Source organism: Lissotriton helveticus, chromosome 10 (assembly GCF_964261635.1).
Source record: "Lissotriton helveticus chromosome 10, aLisHel1.1, whole genome shotgun sequence".
In the NCBI taxonomy this organism is placed as follows: Eukaryota; Metazoa; Chordata; class Amphibia; order Caudata; family Salamandridae; genus Lissotriton; species Lissotriton helveticus.
In genome coordinates, this window is record NC_136071.1 from 1,137,339,900 (window position 1) to 1,137,363,721 (window position 23,822).

General features: G+C 45.1%; 1 protein-coding gene across 1 annotated transcript in view; it reads left to right on the plus strand.

Moving 5' to 3' along the window:
* Nucleotides 1–23,554, plus strand: part of GADL1 (glutamate decarboxylase like 1) — a 654,887-nt gene extending 631,333 nt beyond the window's left edge. The window contains exon 15 of the mRNA XM_078663939.1: nucleotides 23,277–23,554. Within this exon, the coding sequence (XP_078520065.1) occupies nucleotides 23,277–23,450 (174 nt within the window). The 3' untranslated portion in view covers nucleotides 23,451–23,554. The remainder of the gene's footprint in view (nucleotides 1–23,276) is intronic.
* The last annotated feature ends 268 nt before the right edge of the window (nucleotides 23,555–23,822 follow it).

The following is a 23,822-nucleotide window of genomic DNA, read 5'->3' on the forward strand; positions in this document are numbered from 1 at the left end:
CGGCAGCTTCCGTAACCTGGTAAAGACTCGACTCTTCCAGAACTAGTCCGAGTTATTCGGCCCTCCTTGCCTCACTGCACACTGCCTCATCTGCCTACGTGTAGTAAAGCCACAGCCTTGGCTACAGCACTTCATAAAAATAAAATAAATTCATTGTCCAAGCTCTGGTTCTTACCAGATTGGACTATGCCAACTCTCTGTTTTTGGGTTTAAATCAGGCCGAACTATCCCGCCTTCAGAGGGTCCAAAATGCGGCGGCTAGGATGCTTGTCGGCCTCCCGAAATTTGTCTCAGCTCGTCGAACTATTCAGAATCTCCACTGGCTACCGATTGAGCAAAGAGTTAAGTTCAAAGCCCTCTGCTTAACTTTTAAAATTCTTAAACTAGCTTCCCCTCCGATTCTCTCACAGACTATCCTGCACTATGTCCCTGCTAGAGCTCTTCGCTCTGCTGGATTGAACCTTGCCATGGTGCCGCGTTTTAAACGAGCTAGAATGGGTGGACGCTCGTTCTCAGTGCTGGCGGCTGCCCTCTGGAACTCTCTGCCAGCTCCTCTCCGTTCAATCCCTGACTTGTTTCTTTTTAGGAAGGCTTTGAAGACCTTCCTCTTTTCCACAGTTTAGTCTTGTCTTCTTGCCTTCGCCTTCTTATATGTGTTGTGTTATCCAATTCTCCAAGCGCCGGGACGCCTCTTGGCTGCGGCATCCGTGCGCTATACAAAATAAAATAACATAACATAACATAACATAACATTAAAAACCCCAGTGATGCAATCTGCAAAGCATGGACTTTTAGCTCAGTCCATCAGCGTGAAGCTGACATCTGTGAGGCGAGCTCAGTGGGTTAGGCGCTGGTAGCATGGGTCTGCGACTCAACTTTCCATTCTTGTATTGAGTTTGAATTGGAAAACCGTAATACAATTTGTGTGTGTGCATGTGTCTGCTTTAAAAATGGTAACTATTAAGTATGTTTTGTCACCTGTAAAACCAATACAGAATATTAGACAACCTTTTGGTTTTCCCAGTCTACGGCCCCGAGCCTTGCCTCCAGGCTCATCAGCACAAGGCTGCATTCATTCATCCTTTCCATTGCTTGTTGCCTCGTTGAGATTGTGGAAGTGGTCTGCTGTTATTGCCAGAGAGTGTGTTTATGTCTGTCTTTGTTGCTCATGGGACGTGAGGCTACAGGCTCTGGTGAACATCCCTCGTTTATGAGCAGCTGATGGAAGGAGGCCCAGAGCACATGCAGACATGAAAGAAAACATGGCTGTTTACTGCAGCGAGGCCCAGCCTGAGAGGTGAAAACATGTGATTTGTGCAGTTCTGTTTGTTTTGGAATGAAATTGGTGGCTAGTAAATGACCTGTCCATATTTCTTCTGGCCAATAAACCTCTCTGACTTTAAATAAACGAGCACAGTGCATTTTTGTGTTGTAAAAATGTAGAAACAAGGTTTATTTCTTCTCCTTTTCTTTAAGTTCACAATTCTTCTAATTTAAAACGAGTGAGAAACATTAGCTGGCAGATGCATCAAGCGAAATATCTCCCGGTAAATTAGCGAATCGGTAAAACAGGCCGATACCGAATGTTAAACCTGAAAATGCAATGCATCAACCCCATATCCTACAAAAATAAAGAATCGCTAAATAATCCCCTCGGAAAATTGACGAAACGCAAATTAGCCAAGCGGTAATACCGAGAAAGAAATCAGCCTCCGGAAATACCGAATCGCTATTAAAGAATCGCAACAAAATGCATCAAAACTCGCAAATACCGAAAATGCCCAAAATCGATATTTTGCATGAGCAAAATAAGGGGAATCACAAACTGGAGGTAAAGTTATTGGAAGGAAGAAAAAAATAAATATTAAAGCACAGGTGCAGACAATCAGAAACCCTTTAAATATGCCTCTGGAGACCCTGTATGTCTACCAAAAAGGCTGCCCCCTACGTGCTTGCTAGGAGGAGGAGAATCAACGCTCTTGCACAGCGCAGGAGGATGATCCAGGACAGGGTCTTCAGGGTGCGCATCACATTGCTGGGCCAGACAGAGGAACTGATCTACGACAAGTACAGATAATCATGCGCCTCATTGCTGAGCTGGAACCACTACTGCACTACCAGACCCGTAGGACCAACGCCATCCCAGCCCATGTCCAGGTGCTATGCAGCCTGCACATGCTGGCGTCTGGAAGCTTCCAGGGGGTAATAGCAGAAGCTGGAGGCGTGTCGCAAAAGCGCACTATCACGCTTCTTCCACAAATTCCTAGATGCCATGCTGACATTTATACATCGCCATATCAGCTTCCCCACAACCCCACAGCAGTTGAACCGCACCAAACGGGAGTTCTACCAGGTGGTACAATTTCCCCATGTGATAGGATGTGTTGACTGCACTCATGTCCCCATCTGTTCTCCCTCAGCCAACGAATACATCTTCCGCAACCGGACGTCATATCATTCAATCAACGTGCAGGTCGTGTGCAATGCCAAGCACATCATAAAGGACATCGTAGCCCAATTCCCCGGAAGCACACACGACGCATACATATTCCGTCACAGTGGCATCCACAAGCGTCTGATCAACGGTGAATTTGGAGAGGGACACCTTCTAGGTACATACTAATGCCTCATCAGTAACTCCATCCTCACATGTACAATTGCATTCATGCTGCTAACCCTTTGCTCCCCACCCTGCAGGTGACAGCGCCTATGCCTTGCGTGAGTATCTCCTCACTCCCTACCTCAACCCAGCAACACCTCAGGAGCAGCGCTACAACACAGCACACATCAGCAACAGGAATGTGGTGGAGCAAACCTTTGGCATCCTCAAGAGTCGCTTCCGGATACTACAGAAGACAGGAGGTGCCTTGCAGTATGACCCAGTGACCTGCTGCCGGATCATAGCGGTCTGTACCATGCTGCACAACATTGCCACAAGAAGGGGGATACTAATAGAGGTGGACGGAGAGGACGACTTACGTGCACAGCAACCCCAACACCAACAGCCACACGTGCCTAACACAGCAGAAGGCCAAAGGAGGCGGACATACATCACCCAGCATCACTTCTGAGACAGGTAAGAATGAGCTATCACAACATGATCTTGTTTGCAAATTTTTAATGCTCATGAGCAGCTGTCAGGTTCAGATAAATGAGACACCAACATGACGCAGATTCAAAAAAATATTGGGATACATGTCCGTTGTCATCACGGGTGTATCATGTGGCAGTATAGTTGGCCCATGGTTACGTCACCATGGCCAGGGAGTCAATGGAACATGGCTATTTGCGCTTGCCATGTACCCCCAGCATCCTGTCTCGTGACTCCTCCACATCGCCGCGATGTGGGTCAGTGGCTGTGGCGCTGCGCGCACTGCGCCTCCTCTCGCTGGCCTCCGGCACAGAGATGCTGCTCATGCTTGAAGCAGCCTCACTCCCCTCCTCCCCTCCCAAACTGCTGGCACTGAAAGTCCCAGACTGCAGATGCTCCACTGCAGTGGTCACTTTTTCTAAGGACTTAGCCACATCTCCACAATATTGCCCCAAGTCGACCTGCAGGGACACAGACCTGCGTGAAAGCACAGCTGTGCTGTTGCACAGCTTAGAGATGGCCCTAATGGAGGCATTGGAATGGAGCATGTTCTGCCGATGCCTCCGGCGCTCGCTCTGTTGGCCTTTAATGACAGCACGTGTGAGTTCCTGCAGGCACTGTTTAATGTCTCTGTTGCCCTCAGCAACGTCTGTGGTCATCTCACGCCAATTTTGTTTGACAATTTGGAAAGGTCATTGTTAATAGCACGCATGTGTCTACCCTGCAGGCGCTGGACACGCAGCATCCATGTCTCAACCACTCTGTACCCGTCTGTTGGATCCTCAGATCTCCCTGCAGCTCTACCCAGGGCCCTGGCCCGCTGTCGGACTCGCACACGTGCTGGTGTTTGGGCGGTCGGAGTAACAGCTGTCTGCCGTGGAACAATTGTGGCTGCTGGCCTCTGCTTTGTCTCCATCACCTGCAGGGAGGGGACATTTTCCCTGCGGCTTTGTGTAATTGTCTGCGGTGGTGGTAGTGGTGGTGTAGTTGTCCGCTGTGGTGGTGGTGGTGGTGGTGTTGGTGGTGATGGTTGTGGCGGTGGTGATGGTGGTGTTGTGGGCTCACGTCCCTGCGAGGTCTCAGCATTTGTCACCACTGGGGTTTCAGACATGACGAGGCGGCCGCTGTCGTCTGAATCAAGGTGTGATGCATCTGTGTGTGAAACAGTGCATTGTTATTATTTTGTCATGATGTATCTGTTTTGCATACTTTCATCTACATAAAGGACATATTTGGACTGACATTTGGCCCAGTGCTGCTGGTTTCATTTCATTCACATCAAGGGTCAGACATGCACTCTTTCATGATATGACTACAACTCCCATGATGCAACACTCTGGTGAGGGGATATGCGTTAGGCACCGCTACATATGCACTGTGTTTGGCCTGGGGGAATGGGCAGGGGTTGACAACACGCTGCATATCTGCACTGGCATGCATCTTACCTTGTCCTCCTGCCGCAGCACTGGAATTGTCCAATTGGGTGACCCCCACAACAGCTTCAGGCTTAATGGTAGCCTCAACGAAGTCCTCGAGGGCTGTGTTTGGTGTGACGTTCGATGTTCCCCCTCCTGTGCCAGCTGCATCCTTCACCCTTTCTGCAATCCTCTCCTTTGCCCTTTTCCTGAGGTCATACCACCTCTTTTTTAAATCGTCAATGCTGCGGTGGGTGACTCCTACAGCATTCACCCTCTCCTTGATGCGCAGCCACATCTTTCGCTTCTCTGACTCAGGCACCTTCAGGGACAGCTTGCCAAACAGCTTGTCATGTTTGCTGCTCACCCCCTCAATGAGTAGTTCAAGTTCTTTGTCAGAAAACTTTTGCTTCCTCTACCTGGGCGTTTCCTTGTCCTAGGGTGCATCCTTCTTCCTCCTGGAATTCTGTGCAGTATCTGGTTTGTGCTGGCACTGTGTCACTCCTCAGCTCCTGTGCTCTACCTCCTCCTCTGAGCTCCTCAGGGCACTGAATGAAGCATGGGCTGTGTTACTTCCTGGTTGTGATGTCATCAACCTGCTTCAGATGCGCCGTTTTATTTTTTGCGAATTCGCTTATACCGAAATCGCAAATACCGATTCGGTATTTGCTAATCCGTATTTGCTAATCTTTATTTTGGGGTCTCGCAGTCGTGGTTTTGGATTTATTTTGCGATTTTTACCGATTCGGTATTTAATACCGAATCTCTTGATGCATCGCGGTATGCAAGTCCTTATTAGCGATTCCTTATTGTTCGCTAATAAGGACTTGTATTACCGATTTTTGATGCATATGCCCATAGGCTGTTTAAAAACAACTGCTTAACAATACAGCAGCGTGTTCCTGTAACTGTGGCTGCCTGGCCTCTAGGGTGTGGGGACAGAGGCCACACTGGCATCTTGGTACACTCTTTTCCCATGAGTACCCAACCTGGCCTCGGTGTGTATTCCTGCCACACGGTGGCTGTAGGAAACTGCCTTTGTGTACAGTGTGCTGAAGTGAAGTACACTATATAGAGAGTGCGAGAGATCTCCAAAGGAAGATAGAGGCAATAAGTTGATAATACTAACTCACTTTTGTGGTAGTGTGGGTGAGCAGTAAGGTTTATCAGAAGGCATTGTTAAGCATTTTTGTACTGACAGAGGCAATATTTGAAACACACACTCAAGAATAAATCCAAGACCAATTTGTATAAAAATAACAATTATCTTTATATATATTTGAGAAACAAGACTTCAAACCAGAGATATACTTTCTACAGTTTTAAAATATTCCAATAAATAGTTTGCAGACTGTGGAAATCGGGATAAAAGGCAATGCAGTTCAAAGTATGCAGTACTATCAGTATCTACAAACTCGGCGAGAGATGACGTCAAATGTTTACCATTGCAGTCGGTGCAGGAAGCAAAGGAGATGTATACTTTTAATGGAGTTCAGTAAACTGCTAACCCAGTTACCGTTGCGGTCGCCGGCAGCAGATCACTGTAGTTCTATGAAAGCAATGCCAACCCAGCGGTCGCGGTTGCCAGGCTGAAGGTGTAGTCATAGATGGTTGAGGACCGCCAACGCAGTTACCTTTGCGGTCGCTGGAAGGAGGACTCTGCCGAGGAGTTTCGGAAGACCCCGCTACCTGGAACGGTTGAAGGTCTTCACCGGATAGATGAAGGTCCAGGACTCGGGTACAGGAGGAGTTGCGATGCACCTGGAGCAGGAGTACCAGAAGTCGTGTATACTGTATGTCAGAGTTCACTGGCAATGGTCAGGCCACAGATGTGATGAAGAGCAGTCCGTCACGGAGCAGGAGGCGGTCATGCTAACATTGCTGCTTACGCTGTCGAAGGCACTGGCAGGAAAGCACAGGCTCTCAGAAACGGGGCTGTTTCCAGCAGGAGTCTTTGCGCTGAGAGGATCCCTCGAGTGGGTGGAGGCCTTGAATGCTGCAACGTTCTTTCCAGTGGTGAGTTGCGTCAATACAGAGTGTGCCAGTCCTCAACCACAGTGGTTTCTTTATCGGTAGATGCCGGGAAATAGAGCCTGTAGCCCAAAGTAAGGTTCTTGGAAATTGGCAAAGAGTTGCAGAGACTCCAGGGTTTCTTGGAAGTCTAGCAGGTTTCAGGAGGGACAGCAGGGTGCTATTGTCGAGTTCTGTTTGCAGTTGGCATGGTTTGCACAGTTTTTTTCTGTAGCCGGGCTCAGTTCCTGTTCCACCAGCGGTCTTCTTCCGTCGTCTTCATTATGTCCGTCAAATCTGAAGTCAGTTTCTCTGAGAACCACTAAATACTGAATTTAGAGGGGCCTGGTAGTAGCCAATGGGCCGCTTACCTGTGGAGTGCCTACACCCCTTTAGGCTCACCCCACGTGGGGAGTGTGCATACCCTGACTTCTAATTAGCTAACATCCCCATACTCAAGATGGAAGATAGTGAAACGTGGGGTCTACCTTGCCTGCCCCACCTGCAGAGAGGTACAGGGGAAAGGTAGACACACCTCAAATTTTATCTAATTTTCCCGCCAGATCCCCCACCAACAGTGGAACAGGACTGGTAGGTTCCCATCTGCTTCTAACAGAAGAGGGCTGGGGGCAGGGTTCAAAGATGGCATGTCCTTTTAAGTTCCTGCTTCTGCCTAGGCAGATCCTGCAGGAGGAAGGTGTGACTACCTCCACCCAGGGCAGGCATTGTTTCTGGATCCGAGGAGCTCTGGCTCTCCACCCAGGAGTTCAGAAACATGTCTGGTGATGACAGGCTGGCTAAAACTAGACACTCACACTAGTGGCTAATAAGGATTCAGGGGACCCTCTAGAAGGGTGTCCTGTGTGAACTTATTAATAAATCTGACACTGGAATCAGCAATGATTTATTCAGGAAAGCCATCATGTAGCTAGGAAACTCATGCGGATGGGTATCCAGCCCATGTACTTTTTATGGCTTCCCTGACTCATGCGGGGGTGTCAACACCTGGGGTATATTGCAGCCTGCCTTAGGGCTATTAAGGCCTTCTAGAGAGGTGATTTATCTATACCTCAAGCAGTGTGGGGTGACATGGCTCACAGGGCTGTGTGCTAAGTCAACTCCTTGGATTTGTCCTGCCCTTTGGACACTCAGACTGCGAGGGTGGCACCACCTTGTCTGGGTGAGGGGCCCCTAGGGGACCTTCTTCTGTCCGCTTGCCCTAGGTATCGGGGCTACTGTTTACTAGGGGCACATTTTAGGGAAGGAGATGTGACCCTGGGGACACGTTTTGCAGGGACCCAGGGCACTCACAGTTCAAAATCACATCAGTCATCAGGCATAAAGTGGGGGGATAACCATGTCAAAAGAGGTACTTTACTACAGAAGCCTTTCTTGACAGCAAGTAGCTCTCCTCGGATCTTGGCATGCAAAGAGCCTACCGTAGTTTACGTCGACCTCCCACCCCCTTGCATATTGTAGCCATGCTGGCATGCCTGACCACCCTTGGCTCACAGGGATTCTCTTCGGCTTCTGGTGAGCACTCCCGGCATATGATGGCCATTTGTTATATTATACCATGTTATATGTTATGTTATTTTATTTCATGTTAATTTACATTATGTTATGTAATGCAGGTGTATTAGGAATATTGCATATCAGGCAGGCGGTCAGGTTCTTAATAATTTGCAAAAGGGAAAATTGATAATTCGCCATTCCGACATACAAAGCATCTCCTTAATCTAAGTGGCTTATGAGAGACAACTGGATGAGGGTTTTGGCGCAAGAGGTGCAGGGTGCCATAACATGAGCTGCATATATAGGTAATATGCTCTTTCATGGAAGGTGTGTTGCCTATTAAAATCTCTAAGTTCCTCACTGTGTTTTTAGGGGTAGATGCAGGGCCAAGAATGTTGGGCTACCCGGAGTCATTCAAGATGGAATCTGCCATCCACAGGAGAATCATTTCAGTTTTATCTCCGTTCAGTTTCAAGCACTGATCTTTCATCCATGAGGCGAGTGAAGTCAGGTCAGGCAGTCTATCGGGTTGCATCTGCTTGTTTCAGTATTTTCTGCTATTGATTCAATCAGCTGTGTATTTTTGGTGTAGGACATGTCAAACTCCCCCTTGCTCTTGCAGTGTCTTCCAAATGGGTCATATAAATGTTAAAGAGTGTGTGGCCCAAAGATGAGCCCTGGGAGACACCACATGTTAGGGTGAAGGATCAGGTCTAAACGGTGGAAGGTAAATGGACTGTGATCTGCCCAACAGGATGGATAGAAACCGGTCATGAGTAGGTCATTGAAGACCGATCGCATGCAGTCTTTTGATTAGAACAGCATGGGACATAGTGTCACAGGCTGCAGAAGGATAAGGAGAGCAGATTTGCCCCCTATCGTCAGTCAGCCTGATGTTATCGGTCAGGGCCAGCAGAGCGGTTTTCCTACTGTGATAACTCTGACTCCGTTTGGGACACATTCAGCAGGTTGTTTTCCTCGAAATAAAGAAAAAGTTGTGATTGTATAAGCTTCTCAATTACTTTTTCCACATATGGGATTAAGGAAATAGGGTGGTAATTTGCCATACTGAGGAGGCCTGAACCTGCCTTTTTTTTCAGAAGCAGGAGTACCAGGGCATGTTTCCATTTGCAAGGGTACTCCGCCGACCGCACAGAACTGTTGAACAGATTGGTTAAATAGGTGCTGAATAGAGGTACATGGTGGCAGAAGATGTAATGGGGGCAGGGATCCTTATTTGATCTAAGCCATGGAATCTATAACGGGAGGCAGGGTTTCAAAAGTACACAACGAAGCCGTCGATGCCAGACTGGGGGCATTTATGATATGAGGTGGGCCTTCATGTACTGTGGCAATCTCTGCCATACTATGACCACCCCTGGCATCTGGTGTCCATATGGTGGTCATTCTTGGTAGTGTTGGCATATGGTGCCAGCTTATGGGAAAAATATAAAAAAACAGACCTCTGCTCTTCCAAACAATATATATATTTTTTTTTTGAAAACCTTTATTTGCAAAATAAAGACACATACAGGCCTACAACCACCAAGGCCGGCCAGCAATACGAAACAATAAAAACAAAGCAGTACACAGCTCATCAGCCGACAACCCAAGGGCCCGGCAGCGGAAAAGCACGACGTGGTCAGAAGCATTTGGTAAATGAGGAGGAATAAAAGGTTTCCATTTTTATAACACACAAAGAACAAATAAAAGAACCCAAAAGAAAAGAAGACGAGGCCAATTTACCAACATAGAAGCTGCTACATGTGACATGAGGGGGAGAACGAAAAGCGAACAACAGGAAATCATGGAGATGGGGTGTGGGGACCAAGAGCGAGCAACACTTTACATTAGACAAACATTCCAGATTACTGGAACGTACAATCAGGGAGAACCAGTATCATCACGGGTCTCTACGAAAGGAGGGTCACAAATCCCACCACGATACAAATTCCACGGGCCCCAAATTCTACCCCATTTCTTAGGCCTACCCCGGGAGACGTATGCAATTTTTTCCCTAAACATGCACCAGTCCATGTTCTCCTCCCAGGTCGAGACCAGTGGTGCCCTATGAGACCCCCAGAGTTGAGCAATATCTCGTTTAGCAATAATATTTCCCAGTGTGACCCACTGAGTCTGGGCAACGGTGCAGTCATTCGGTTCCCAAATATTCAGCAGGCAGCGCCGGGCCTCAGGAAGTAGCCCGACGCCCGTCACCTCTCCCATCACCTCATGCACTCAAGTCCAAAAAACCACTACCTCCGGGCACTCCCATATAATGTGGAGGAAAGTAGCAAGCAAACCACATCCACGCCGACATAGCCCATCCATCGAATAACCCATATGCATCAATCATGGACCCGTGACATAGGTGCGATGAAGAATCTTTAGCTGCACCAGCCGGAGACGTGCCGGAATAGCAACTTCCTTTGGGGAAGAAACTGCAGCCTGCCAATCCTCATCGTCTAGTTCCAGCCCGTTACTAGTCCATGCCTCACGCAGCTGCACAAGAAGGTCCGAACGGACATTAATGAGTTTCTTGTAGATGAGGGAGATAGTGCTGTCGGGGACATGCCCATCAAGCACTCTATCCTCCAAGGGAGAAGACTCAGGGATCGAAGTGCCAGCAGGGAAAACCGAATTGAGCGCATGGCGGACCTGAAGGTATCGAAAATATTCCCTATCACTCAGTTTATATTCCCGTTGCAACTCGTCAAGAGTTTTAACTCTATTGGTGGTCCAAAGATCACCCACTTTGCTGATACCGATAAGGTCCCACCTATCGAAACCCTTCGAGGACCACAGACCACCCAATCTCTCAGCTGCATAGAGAGGAGTCGCCCTAGTGAGTCTATCAGTCCAACCCGTGGCTGATGTCGCACTGCCCCAGACACGCAGTGCCACCGCAGTGGGACCTGTCAAACACCGTCCGGCACCCTTGGAATAGAGCGCCCTATTGTAATCCCCTCCCGGGAGCTGCCACTTATCCATATCATAAGCAGGATTAGGGACAGGGCCAAACATTGCGTGATTAATAGCACTCAACTGGGACGCCCAATAATAACGTTTGACATCCGGTAAGGCTATCCCACCATCATACAGGGCAAAATCAGTTTCGCCAGCGCTATACGCGGCCTCCCGCCCCAAATCAATTTCCTCTGGAGGCCCTCGATTTCACTAAAATATCCAGCCGGAACCAAGTCCAGCGTATTCTGGAGTGCGTATAAGAATCGGGGAAGAGACATCATTTTAAACAGGGCTGCCCTCCCCAGAGGGGAGAGAGGCAGTCCACACCATGCCGCCACATCCGACCGAAGTCGAGCCAGCGGAGGCAGTAAATTTCGCTCAAATCGGACTTTAGGGTCCATAGAGATGTAAATCCCCAAGTATTTGAAACCATCCCTGGAGACAGGTATAGGGCAGTAGCGAGGCAGAGAAGGTTGTCCACCCGCAAGCGGGTAAATACAGGATTTGGTCCAGTTAATAACCAAACCCGAATTTTTCCCGAAGGAGCTCAGGACGTCGAACAGAACCCCCAATGATTTACGGGGAGAAGTGAGGTACAACAGAATATCATCAGCATACAGGGATACCCGATCCTCAAAGGTAGGAGACCACCATATGCCCTGGAGCGAGCGCTCCCAACGGAGCCACGCGGCAAGGGGTTCAAGAGCAAGCGCGAAAAGGAGAGGCGACAAAGGGCAGCCCTGTCTGGTGCCACGTCCGAGGACAAAGGGAACGAGGCCCTTCCGTTAACCACCACCTGCGCAAGCGGTTGTTCATACAACAGTTGAACCCATCCAATGAACTTAGGACCGAAGCCAAATTTAGCGAGGGCAGCCCACAAATAGGGCCATTCCACAGTGTCGAAAGCCATCGAGGCGTCAAGGGAAACCAAAACGGACGGATCTGCAAGAGATCCCGCCCTCGCCAGAACACCGTGCAGATGGCGCAGATTGAGGGCAGTGTTACGGTGGGGGATAAACCCAGATTGATCAGGGTGCACAAGGTCACCGATCACCGTGATCACGCGGTTCGCCAACATTTTAGCAAGAACCTTAGGCTCCACGTTCAGAAGCGAGATCGGCCGATATGATGAACAATGTTCCCGGGGCTTTCCGTCTTTGTGAATGACCACAATGGATGCCAGTCTCTGATCACGGGGAAGAAGCCCGAGATCTCGCGACGCCAAGAATGCTCGACGAAGGTGCGGCGCCATTTTATCAGGACACAACTTATACAGCTCCACTGGTAAACCATTCGGGCCCGAAGCCTTACCAGAACGAAGCGCACGGATAGCGAGTGCTACTTCATCGGTGGAAAAATCCACCTCCATAAGCTCTCTGTCCGACTCCGAGAGGCTAGGCAACGTGATATCGCGGAGCAACAGGTGCGAGTCCGCCTCAGGTCTATCCGAGACCGGCGAATACACCTTTCGAAAGTGCTGGGCAAAGACCTCAACGATCTCGACCGGGTCCACCACTCGCACACCATCCCCTCGCTCAACAACAGGCACAACACGATTCACTCTATCCCGCTTATCAAGACAAGCAAGCAATTTCCCCGCCTTATCACCCAAATCATACAAGCGTCCCTGCTGTTCACGATTCATCACCTTAGCCGCATCAGTCACCAGAGCCCTGTATTCAAACTGTTTGAGCGCCAAGGAGTGTAAGCTAGCAGGCGTAATCCCCGATTCCATCCGTTCTTCCAATTCAGAGATATCGCTTTCAAGCCGTACCACTTCTTTAGTTCTGCGCCCCCTTTCGCTGGCAATCAAAGAGAGGGTCTGACCCCGGATCACAGTTTTACCCGCCTCCCACAGAGTAACAGGGGAGGACACTGACCCCTCGTTCTCGGCAAAGTAATAATCCACACATTTAGCCACTTCCTTGCGGATGTTGGGGTCACGAAGATGCCACGAATTAATAGGAGCAACACGAACCCCTGACTCCAGCCGCACATCAATGGTGAGCCACAATGGGGAATGATCTGAAATCCCCCTCGCAAGATGCCTAATTTCCCTCACTGAGACCATGTGTGCCGCCGGAATAAGAATATAATCGAGTCGCGACAGACTACCATGGGCCCCCGAGAAAAAGGTGTATTGGAGCTGGCCAGGGTGGAGCTGTCTCCAACAGTCCGCTAAGCCCAGTGTATCCATGAACCGGCCCAACCATAACTGCGCTGTGGGGAGGGTCCTACAAGGGTGTTGATCCTCCTCTCCACTGACCACCGAGTTAAAATCTCCACCCACTACTAGCAAACCATCGGGGAGCCCTAGGATTACTCCAACCAAATCCGAAAATGTGGTTGACTGCAGACCGGGGGGAACATACACAGACAAAATGGAAATCGTCTTCCCCTCCCACCGACCCACGATAGCAGCATAGCGACCCCTATCATCTAGCACCTCGTCATCTACCTCGAGGGGGAGGGAGTTCCTAACCAAGATACCCGCCCCCCTCGACCCAGTGGTGAATCCAGAGTGGGCCACCAAACGGTAGCCTCTCCTATTCAGCGCACGGCACGTATTGCCCACCAAATGCGTTTCTTGTAGTAGTACAATATCCGGGGCGTGATGCTTCAAGTACTGCAAAACTATCCCCCGTTTAATTCAATCCCCGAGACCATTAACGTTCCAGCTCAGCACCCGCAGCCCCCTATCCCCCATCCCAGACAAAAAACAACAGCCCCCCCCCGCCACAGAGCAAGCACAAAGGAGAAAAGAGCGACCAAATCAGAGCCTCGAAAGAAACAAACAAGAAAAGACCCCCCCATCCCCCAAAGAACCCTCAACACACAACCCCCCTCCCTGCACCCCTGTGGTAGACCAGAAAGCCACCCCAACTTGCAATGTGCCTGTCGCCCCATTAAACTAACCTACAAGAAGAGAGAAAAGTGTCCCCTGAGGAGGAAAAGTCCCGAGTCCAACCACCCCCGGGTATTAATTGCGTATATACATCAATATCACAGAGCCACTGCAAAGCGTCCAATAATGGCTCATCGGCACCGACTCACTACTCCAGGTCTTCCAGGCCGCCCTCGGCACCCCTCATATTCTCCGAGCGAGCATGCTGTGTCGGCAAAGTGTCCAACCAGTCACTGGCCGCCTCGGGATGATCAAAGAAAAATGTTTTATGCTCAATCCGCAGGCGAGCCGGAAAAAGCATGGCATACTTCAGGTCCATGTCTCTAAGTCGTCGTTTCACCCCCGTAAAGGCCATACGCTGCTTCTGCACTGCCTGGGTGAAGTCCGGGTAGAAACTGATCGAAACCTTTTCAAACTTGGTGGGACCAGTGACACGGGATGCCTGCAGGATAGCGTCCCTATCCCGGTAGTTAAAGATCCTGGCTATGATAGGCCTCGGAGCGGCCCCAAGCTTGGGCTTCCCACCTGGAATTCGATGAGCGCGCTCCACTGCAAAAAGATTACTAAGACCCTTTGGTGACAAATAGTTCCGGATAAGGTCCTCAACCAGAAGATCCGTCGGTACTTCCGCGGAAGTCTCCGGAACGCCCACGATGCGGACATTATTTCGTCTGGCCCGGCTCTCGAAATCATCTAGCCGACGGGCAAACGAGTTCCTGTCCATGCGAAGGTCGCGGACCTCGGTCTGAAGATCCGAGACATCCGTAATTAAGCTCGCCGTCTTCACATCCAACGATTTGACTCGTTCGTTGGTTTTCCCCAGGTCTGTCCTGATAAGGTTGACCTCAATCGCAACGTATCCAACTTAGTAGCAAGAGTTTCATATTGCTGCCCCATCGCAGTCTGGATGTTGGCAATGGCGCCCATAACATCTGCCAAAGTCGGCTCCTCATTCACAGGGGCACCGTCACCAGCCTCTCCGGGGGACTTACTCGATCCCCCCGGGGATCCCTTCGGGCGAGTAAAGCGGTCTATAGTCTGGGTCTGAGCGGCTCCCCCTCGATTCGTGCCTCTGGCATGGCGCCTCTCGGGGTCCGTCCTGCCCGTCATAATGTTCAACGAGCTCCAAAGGGTCTTCCGAGACCTGGACAGACTGGGCACCCCTACGGCAAACTGAAGGAGTCGAGAAGTCGAGGAGCGACAGCAGAATGCGAGTCTGCGACTAGAGCAGAGCAGCAGTGTCTACCAGCAATGAGTCGGCACCAACAATGACCGAAATCGAAACCGAAAGTAGTACAGGGGCAGCGGAGGCGTCACTCCAGCCGTTGTTGTTCAATTGCCACCTGGGCACCACGGGAACGCGAGCCCCCGGATGGTCACCGCCGTAGGCCTCAGATTATGGGGTGCAACAAGTCCAGTTCCCGGTGGCCAAATTGAATTTTGGAAAAAGCTTTCGATATCAGCAGGGCATCAACGGGAAGCACCCGTTGTCCAAATCAGGATCTGTGGCAGGATAAATTAGGGTGGCGGAAGGGGTCTCGGGAACCCTCTGCTCGCGCGTCCATCTTGGATCCGCGCATAGCTCCTCCCCCTCCAAACAATATTGATACATTTAAAGCCCCACCTTGCACATAGTCTTTGAAGTTAAAGAAATAAAATTCCTCACTTTTGAAGGTGAAAAATGGGAAAAGTAGCTACCACAATCACACAATCATAGCACTGCGCTGACATCTTCTCTGTGCATGGTCTGGAGCAGCTTTGATGTCATATGGCGCCCATTCACTACTCACCTATGACGTTTACAGGGATCACTGACATAATATCGACGTCACAAATATCGAGATACACAAATATCGAGTGAAAAATATCGAGTGACAAAATATCGACTCCCTATCTACAAACAGGTAAGTACCAAAATATTGACTCCAAAATATCGACTTACAAAAATATAGACTGTCAAAATATCGATTTTTTTAAATGTCTTTAAATTAAGTTAAAACTAATATAGTAATAAATATATTTAATATAAACTTAGAAATAATTATTTTAAAATTTTAATTTTAATAAATAATTTCTATAATTAAAAAAATTATATCACCAAAAATAATACATATATATATATATATATATATATATATATATATATATATATATATATATATATATATATATATATATATATAAACATATTATTAAATAAACATATTTAACATTTTTAGCGTAGCATAGAAAATGGTTAAAATTTATTGTAACAACTATAGTGAGTTCAACATTAGCAAAAGTGTTGGATAGCGTAGAAGTAAAATTTACTATTCCCACTCCAGTGGGTGCAACAGTAGGGAAAGCGCTGGATAGCGTAGGGGTTAAAATTACTATTCCCACTCCAGGGATGTATGACGTTACAACGCATACTTTTACAACACCTACCATTACATCAAAACTTTTACAACACAAAAACTTTTACAACTCATACATTTTCAACGCAAGATTTTACAACGCATATACCTTTACAGCGCATACCATTACAACGTAAGTATTGGTAAGTATATAATATTTTTTTTAATATAAATTAATTTAAAATATTATAATATAATTTAATTTTATTTAATTGTATTTAATTAATGTAATTTAAATGTAATTTTACTTTATTTTTACAAAGTACCCCTGTACCCCAAAAACCCTAAACTGACCCTGAACCCTAAAAATACCCCTTTACCCAAAAACTGAAAACTGACCCTGAACCCTAAAAATACCCCTTTACCCAAAAACTGAAAACTGACCCTGAACCCTAAAAATACCCCTTTACCCCAGAAACCGAAAACTGACCCTGAACCCTAAAAATACCCCTTTACCCAAAAACTGAAAACTGACCCTGAACCCTAAATATACCCCTTTACCCCAAAAACTGAAAACTGACCCTGAACCCTAAAAATACCCCTTTACCCAAAAACTGAAAACTGACCCTGAACCCTACAAATACCCCTTTACCCAAAAACTGAAAACTGACCCTGAACCCTAAAAATACCCCTTTACCCCTGAAACTGAAAACTGACCCTGAACCCTAAAAATACCCCTTTACCCAAAAACTGAAAACTGACCCTGAACCCTAAATATACCCCTTTACCCCAAAAACTGAAAACTGACCATGAACCCTAAAAATACCCCTTTACCCAAAAACTGAAAACTGACCCTGAACCCTACAAATACCCCTTTACCCAAAAACTGAAAACTGACCCTGAACCCTAAATATACCCCTTTACCCCAGAAACTGAAAACTGACCCTGAACCTTAAAAATACCCCTTTACCCAAAAACTGAAAACTGACCCTGAACCCTAAATATACCCCTTTACCCCAAAAACTGAAAACTGACCCTGAACCCTAAAAATACCCCTTTACTCAAAAACTGAAAACTGTCCCTGAACCCTAAAAATACCCCTTTACCCAAAAACTGAAAACTGACCCTGAACCCTAAAAATACCCCTTTACCCCAGAAACTGAAAACTGACCCTGAACCCTAAAAATACCCCTTAACCCAAAAACTGAAAACTGACCCTGAACCCTAAAAATACCCCTATACCCAAAAACTGAAAACTGACCCTGAACCCTAAAAATACCCCTTTACCCCAGAAACTGAAAACTGACCCTGAACACTAAAAATACCCCTTTACCCAAAAACTGAAAACTGACCATGAACTCTAAAAATACCCCTTTACCCAAAAACTGAAAACTGACCCTGAACCCTAAAAATACCCCTTTACCCAAAAACCCAAACATATAACATTTTAAAAATAATTATATACTTAGCAATACTTACGTTGTAATGGTATGCGTTGTAAAGGTATCTGCGTTGTAAAAACATGCTTTGTAAATGTATGCGTTGTAAAAGTTTTTGCGTTGTAAAAGTTTCGTTGTAATGGTAGTGCATAGTAAAAGTTGCGTTGTAAACGTTGCATACCCACTCCAGTGGGTGCAACAGTAGGGAAAGTGTTGTATAGCGTAGGGGTTTAAATTACTATTCCAACTTCAGAGAGTGCAATAATAGGGAAAGTAAATACTTCACAAATAGATATAAATAACATAAATAGTAATACCAATTACAAATAAATAAAATATTTTATTTGTGTATAAAAAATATTAAATATTTATTTATAAATACAAAATAAAGTTATTTAATTATAAAAATTGCCTACTCATACTAATTAATTACCGATTAACAATAAATTAATTTACAATTTCAAAATTAATAAATTTATTTTAATTACCAATTATATTTTAATTAATTACCTATTAAAAATTAATTAACAATTAATTCAAAATAAATACCAATAATTTAAATGACAAATTTAATTAATTATAATTAAATTACTTCCGACCCTATTCCCCTATAAACCCACAACCCGCTACAGAAAATAAATTACTAAAATTAAAATATTTATCAATTAATCAATTATAATTAATTACCAATTATATTTTAATTAATTACCAATTAATAATTAATTAACAATGAATTCTAAATAAATATCAATAAATAGATTAACATATTTAATTAATTATAATTAAATTACTTCCCACCCTATTCCCCTATAAACCCACAACCCGTTACAGAAAATAAATTACTAAAATTAAAATATTTATCAATTAATCAATTATTATTAATTACCAATTATATTTTAATTAATTACCAATTAATAATTAATTAACAATTAATTCTAAATAAATATCAATAAATAAATTAACATATTTAATTAATTATAATTACTTTACTTCCCACCCTATTCCCCTATAAACCCACAACCCGCTACAGAAAATAAATTACTAAAATTAAAATATTTATCAATTAATCAATTATAATTAATTACCAATTATATTTTAATTAATTACCAATTAATAAGTAATTAACAATTAATTCTAAATAAATATCAATAAATAAATTAACATATTTAATTAATTAGAATTAAATTACTTCCCACCCTATTCCCCTATAAACCCACAACCCGCTACAGACTTATATTACACCAAAAATAAAAATTATTATTAACTTACCTTAAATTCGATATTTTTGTTGGCTATATTATGTCTAGCCGATATTATGTCCATTCTATATTTTTGATTCGATATTATGTCCATTCTATTCGATATTAATTTTCTCTAGTCGATATTTTTGTTGTCTATATTATGTCTAGTCGATATTATGTCCATTCTATATTTTTTACTCGATATTCTGTCCAGTCGAAATAAAAGACTCGATATTATGACTGCACACCGTTTACAGGTGGCGGGAGGGTTCCGTATGAAAATGTCTAGAACCATTACGGTGTCTGATCTTCACCTCATGTCCTCGTCGTACACCGAGAGGGGCTTCTCGAGAGCCGAACTTCCAACTGGCTGGCTGTATTCCATTGGGACCATGCGAGTGGAATGATGTTGGTTTTTTCCCCCTTTTTTTGTGTGTTTTTTTGTATGTACGTGCTGACTGCATTTGTAATTGATTGGTGCTGATTGCTTGGGCGGGGGCCTGGCCCGTGTTTCCTACTTCTATGTACTTCACACTGCTTCATTAGGAAATGTACTGTGTGTCTTGTTCTTCTTCTGAAAATGCTAAATAAAACCATTAAAAAAAATAATAGTGTTGTACAATTCCTTGTCTCCTGTAAAGGCTGAGTAATTAGGCGGTGTAGCTGACTAGCCAGTCCCATGCATTTCGGGGCTATTTGTAGTAGGCAATTTGTGTGTATCAATGCTGACATCATCACATCAATGCATCTAACCATGTGGAATGATCAGTCTGTGCAAAGGACAGACAGGGAAACTCATGTCAACACATCCTTTCTTCCTGTCATTGGCCCACACATCCACATCAGTGCCTTCCTGCCTCCCTCACCATGACTGCAAGAGCAGTTGGTGTTGAGGTGGGATTGTCTTTCTAGTAAGAATGATACTGTTGCCACGTGAGAAAATGTCACTTAGGAGGTGTCGACTTGTATCTTTTGCGTGGTCATATTTTGGAGCATGATTGTTTCTGGTGGTTATCTGCCTACTTTTAACTATAATACATTTTCAGAATTGTACCAGTTTCCCCAAAGTTCTTTGTCTACTAGTACCTGGCCAGTGGCCACACCATTACATTGGTGGTGAGGCAAGTGAGCGAGGAACCTGAAGGACACACATGTGTGAGGATAAAGCAAACACAGGATTAGGCATGAAGAAAGGCCAACATGCCATCATTCGGCCCTTGGGAGAAGAAAGAAGATCAGTGTCTAGAGCAGTCCAGCCTCTTGGAGTGATGTATATGTGTTGAACTGACGAAGTAACTATTTCTGGCTGAAGTTAAGTTTTGTATCTCCATGTCCTAGAAGGTCAAGCTGTGCTCTGCCAGGCTGATGAGTGGCCTGGTGAATGGGGCACTCATCGGCGTGGTGAACTTTCATCCATTCAAAAGTGTATTACAAGAAAGTTCTTTTTGCGACGCCTGGTTTCTCGCCAGTGCTGTGGTCCGCAAATCAGTGCGATGCCCAGTCTTAGTCCTACTGTCAGCAGGTTGATGTTTGAGGAGAATGGAGGTGTTGGAGTGCTGAAGCGAAAGATGGCTGAACCTGCTGTTGTGGTGCTCTTTGATGGAGAAACGCGAGCATTGACACGAGGCATGTTCAATTGCTCTCCATTTATGTGACCGGACTGTCAGCTTCTCTCAGTAGTCTTCTTAAGATAGTTACCTTTATGATTGCTCATAACACTGTGTTTGTTGCCATGATGTTGGCTAGATTGTGCTAGGCCTACAAAGTTAGTTGTAGTCAACCCTCTCTGGAGGTCCTTAATTATGTAGCGGTGTCCACCATGGTATTTGGAGCTGCTAGACTTTGGAACATGCATGTGGATTAACACCCCTCGTTGCTACTGCTTTTGTTTGTGATAATTGTTTTAGGGCATGATTACGATCTTGGCGAATGGGATACTCTGTCACAAACGTGATGAATATCCTATCCGCTGTATTACAATTACATTATATCCTATGGAACTTGCAATACGGCAAACAAGATATCAGTCATGTTTGGGATGAAGTATCCCATCCGCCAGGATTGTAATCAAACTGTTAGTTTTTGTGCTATTGATAGCAATTTTCATGCTGTGACGAATAGGGCAAGATGGTATAGTCTGGAAGTTAAATTTTCAATATGTAAATCCATATGATTAAAAAAAGCATGATTGAGAGTAGAGAGAATATTATTTTTCTAATTTGGGGGAAGCAGTGTGCAGGATAATAGGAAAATGTGCATGGCCTTGCACTCTTTTCATTTCCCTTTCTTGACATTAACTTCATGGGCAAAAGAAAGAAGACATGATGGATTCTCACTGGGTCTAAGAAATTGATCTCTGTGTTTAAACCACTAAACATCCTGTACTCACTCTGCATTACATCTATTTATGTAATTGCACATTCAGTCACTCTCCTGTTTTCTGCATCCTCCTCATACCCCCTCTGGATGAATCGTGATCCAGGTTTGACAGATATAACAGAAGGAGGGGAGGGCAGGGCAGCTGCAATAACCTGAACTCGGATATGAGATGTGAGATTGCAGAAACATTTACTCCCTTCCCTTATTTCTGAGAGAGAGATGGAGCTATAGGGAGGGTTCTATTTGATGTATGGCAGCGGATAGGCAATTAAAGGAAATCCCGCCCTTATCATCTTTCCTCCCCAAAAATGTGGTAATGACGTCAAACCCGATGCAAGATGGACTGCCTCAGAAATTATGCATAATCAAACTTTTGGAGAGTGTGTTGCAACTTTCAATGCTAAGCACTGTACCTATAAAGGTAGAACAATTTCTCATCATTTGTTACATCTGTGAGGGTTTTCCATGTTCAACCTTAACAAAAGCCTACTTCTCTTACAGGAAGTGATGAAACCATGGAAGTAAAGTATGTTTGGCTAACTCATGTACATTTCGGTTGTATTTAGCAGCATGTGAAATTTGCGTAAATTGCTTTTGTCTAATTACGTGAAATTCGAGCAAAACTACGCAAAAATATGTGAAATATAAATCTGTCCTTTTGTGCTATATTTTAACATGAAATGCGCCCTCGTGCCAATTTTTAGATTTCAGGAAGTTTAATAGTTTTGGTTAACAATGTATGTAAAGTCATATAGAGAGCAAATTAAATTATAGATAAGAAGGAGAGAAAAAATAAAAAAGAACAAAAGAGAAAAAGACTACAGGACAGATTTACAAGGACTGGCGCATCACTGTATATCAGCAGGGATGCAGCAATAAAGATGCGACATGCAGGAATACCCTTGCACCACCACGCATGTGTCGCGTTTACAATGCAGAGCACTGTGGGGCAAGGATAGCCAGATGTGTGTTGCATCTTCTGGCGTAAGGGCAGCGCGGTGCTGTAGTCATGTGGCAAGCACAACGCAACTCCAGCAATGCTCAGGGGCGCCCTATGCCTGACATGCTGCTTCACTACTTATGCCTGCTTCAAGCAGGTGCAGGGTTTTGACGCAGCATGGAAGTAAAGGTGACTCAGTGAAATCTTGTTGATTTCACTGCGTCACTTTTACCGGGCTTCCTTGCGACGGAACGCCCACCCTGCATACATTATTCCTGATGCAGGTATAATGTAGCCCAGGGCTTTACAATGTGACGTATCTCACTAGATGCGTCACATTGTAAATCTGCCGCATGGTGGCACATTGTTTATGACGCCGCTGTGTCACAGAAGTGACGCAACAGTGTCGTAAACATGTCGCAAGGGGGTTGTAAATCTGTCCCTAGATATCAAAAGAAAATGCAATACATCAATTTTTTTACTGTGAATGGCACGATTCATTGTAAATATTTAGCACATATGCAGTGTAATTATGCAAAGTTTCATAATCGCATAATTTTGGGAATTTCACATAACAAGCCTAATGTAAAATTCGTGAAATTAATGAATTACGCAAGCATAATTTACATATTTCACAGGCCTAGTTGTAGTATCTCTGGTTTTCTTTCACTTATTTTTCTGAAAGTCCTTCGTAAATATGGCAAGCATTGCTATATACTTGAGACATAAAAGTGTACATTTCTGCATATTGTTCCACCTTTAGAAACCCATTCAATACTTTTGATTTGTACAAATAGTTTACGATTGGGTGATATTCTTGCCTAACTAAAATATCCCTATTTTTGACATAGCTTTATGAGCAATTGATTCGGAGATCTTTCCACTGCATGTGGCTTATGTGAATTTGGTTATGCAGGGAATCTGTAAGAACTAGCCATGGGATTACATTTTCACATATGCCTCTTTTCATGTGTGTATATATTTAAATCTGGCTGATAAGCGGTCCCAGAATTCATCACATATCCTCTTCCTTCTCAGGTGGCTCCTGTTATTAAAGAGCGGATGATGAAAAAAGGCAGCATGATGGTGGGCTACCAGCCTCACCGGGGCAAAGTCAACTTCTTCCGTCAGATCATCATCAGCCCTCAAGTCAGCCGCGAAGACATGGATTTCGTACTGGATGAGATTGATCTGCTCGGCAAAGATTTGTAGCTGTAGTCCAGCAGCCGACGAGGCTGCTGGTTCCTGTTTTCTTTTTCAGACAAAGAATGTGTTTATAGCCGAATGTTTGTGATCAGTTAATTATGCTGGAAATTTCAAAATAATATAAAACTTTTGTATGAATGTTGAATACATCTTGAGAATCACCTCCTAGATTCAGGGCCTTTTCCAACATGAGGTTTGATGGAAATCATTAAATGAATAAGATGTCGAAGTTCAGGTATATAAGATGATAAGACCTTACCTCTTCCCTCATCCCGACCTTGCGGAAAAAAGTTGGATAAGTTGACAACCTTTTATTTCACAAATTTGACAAATTCACAGAGCACAATTATCCCTAGAGGATGATTTGGAGTTTGTGGG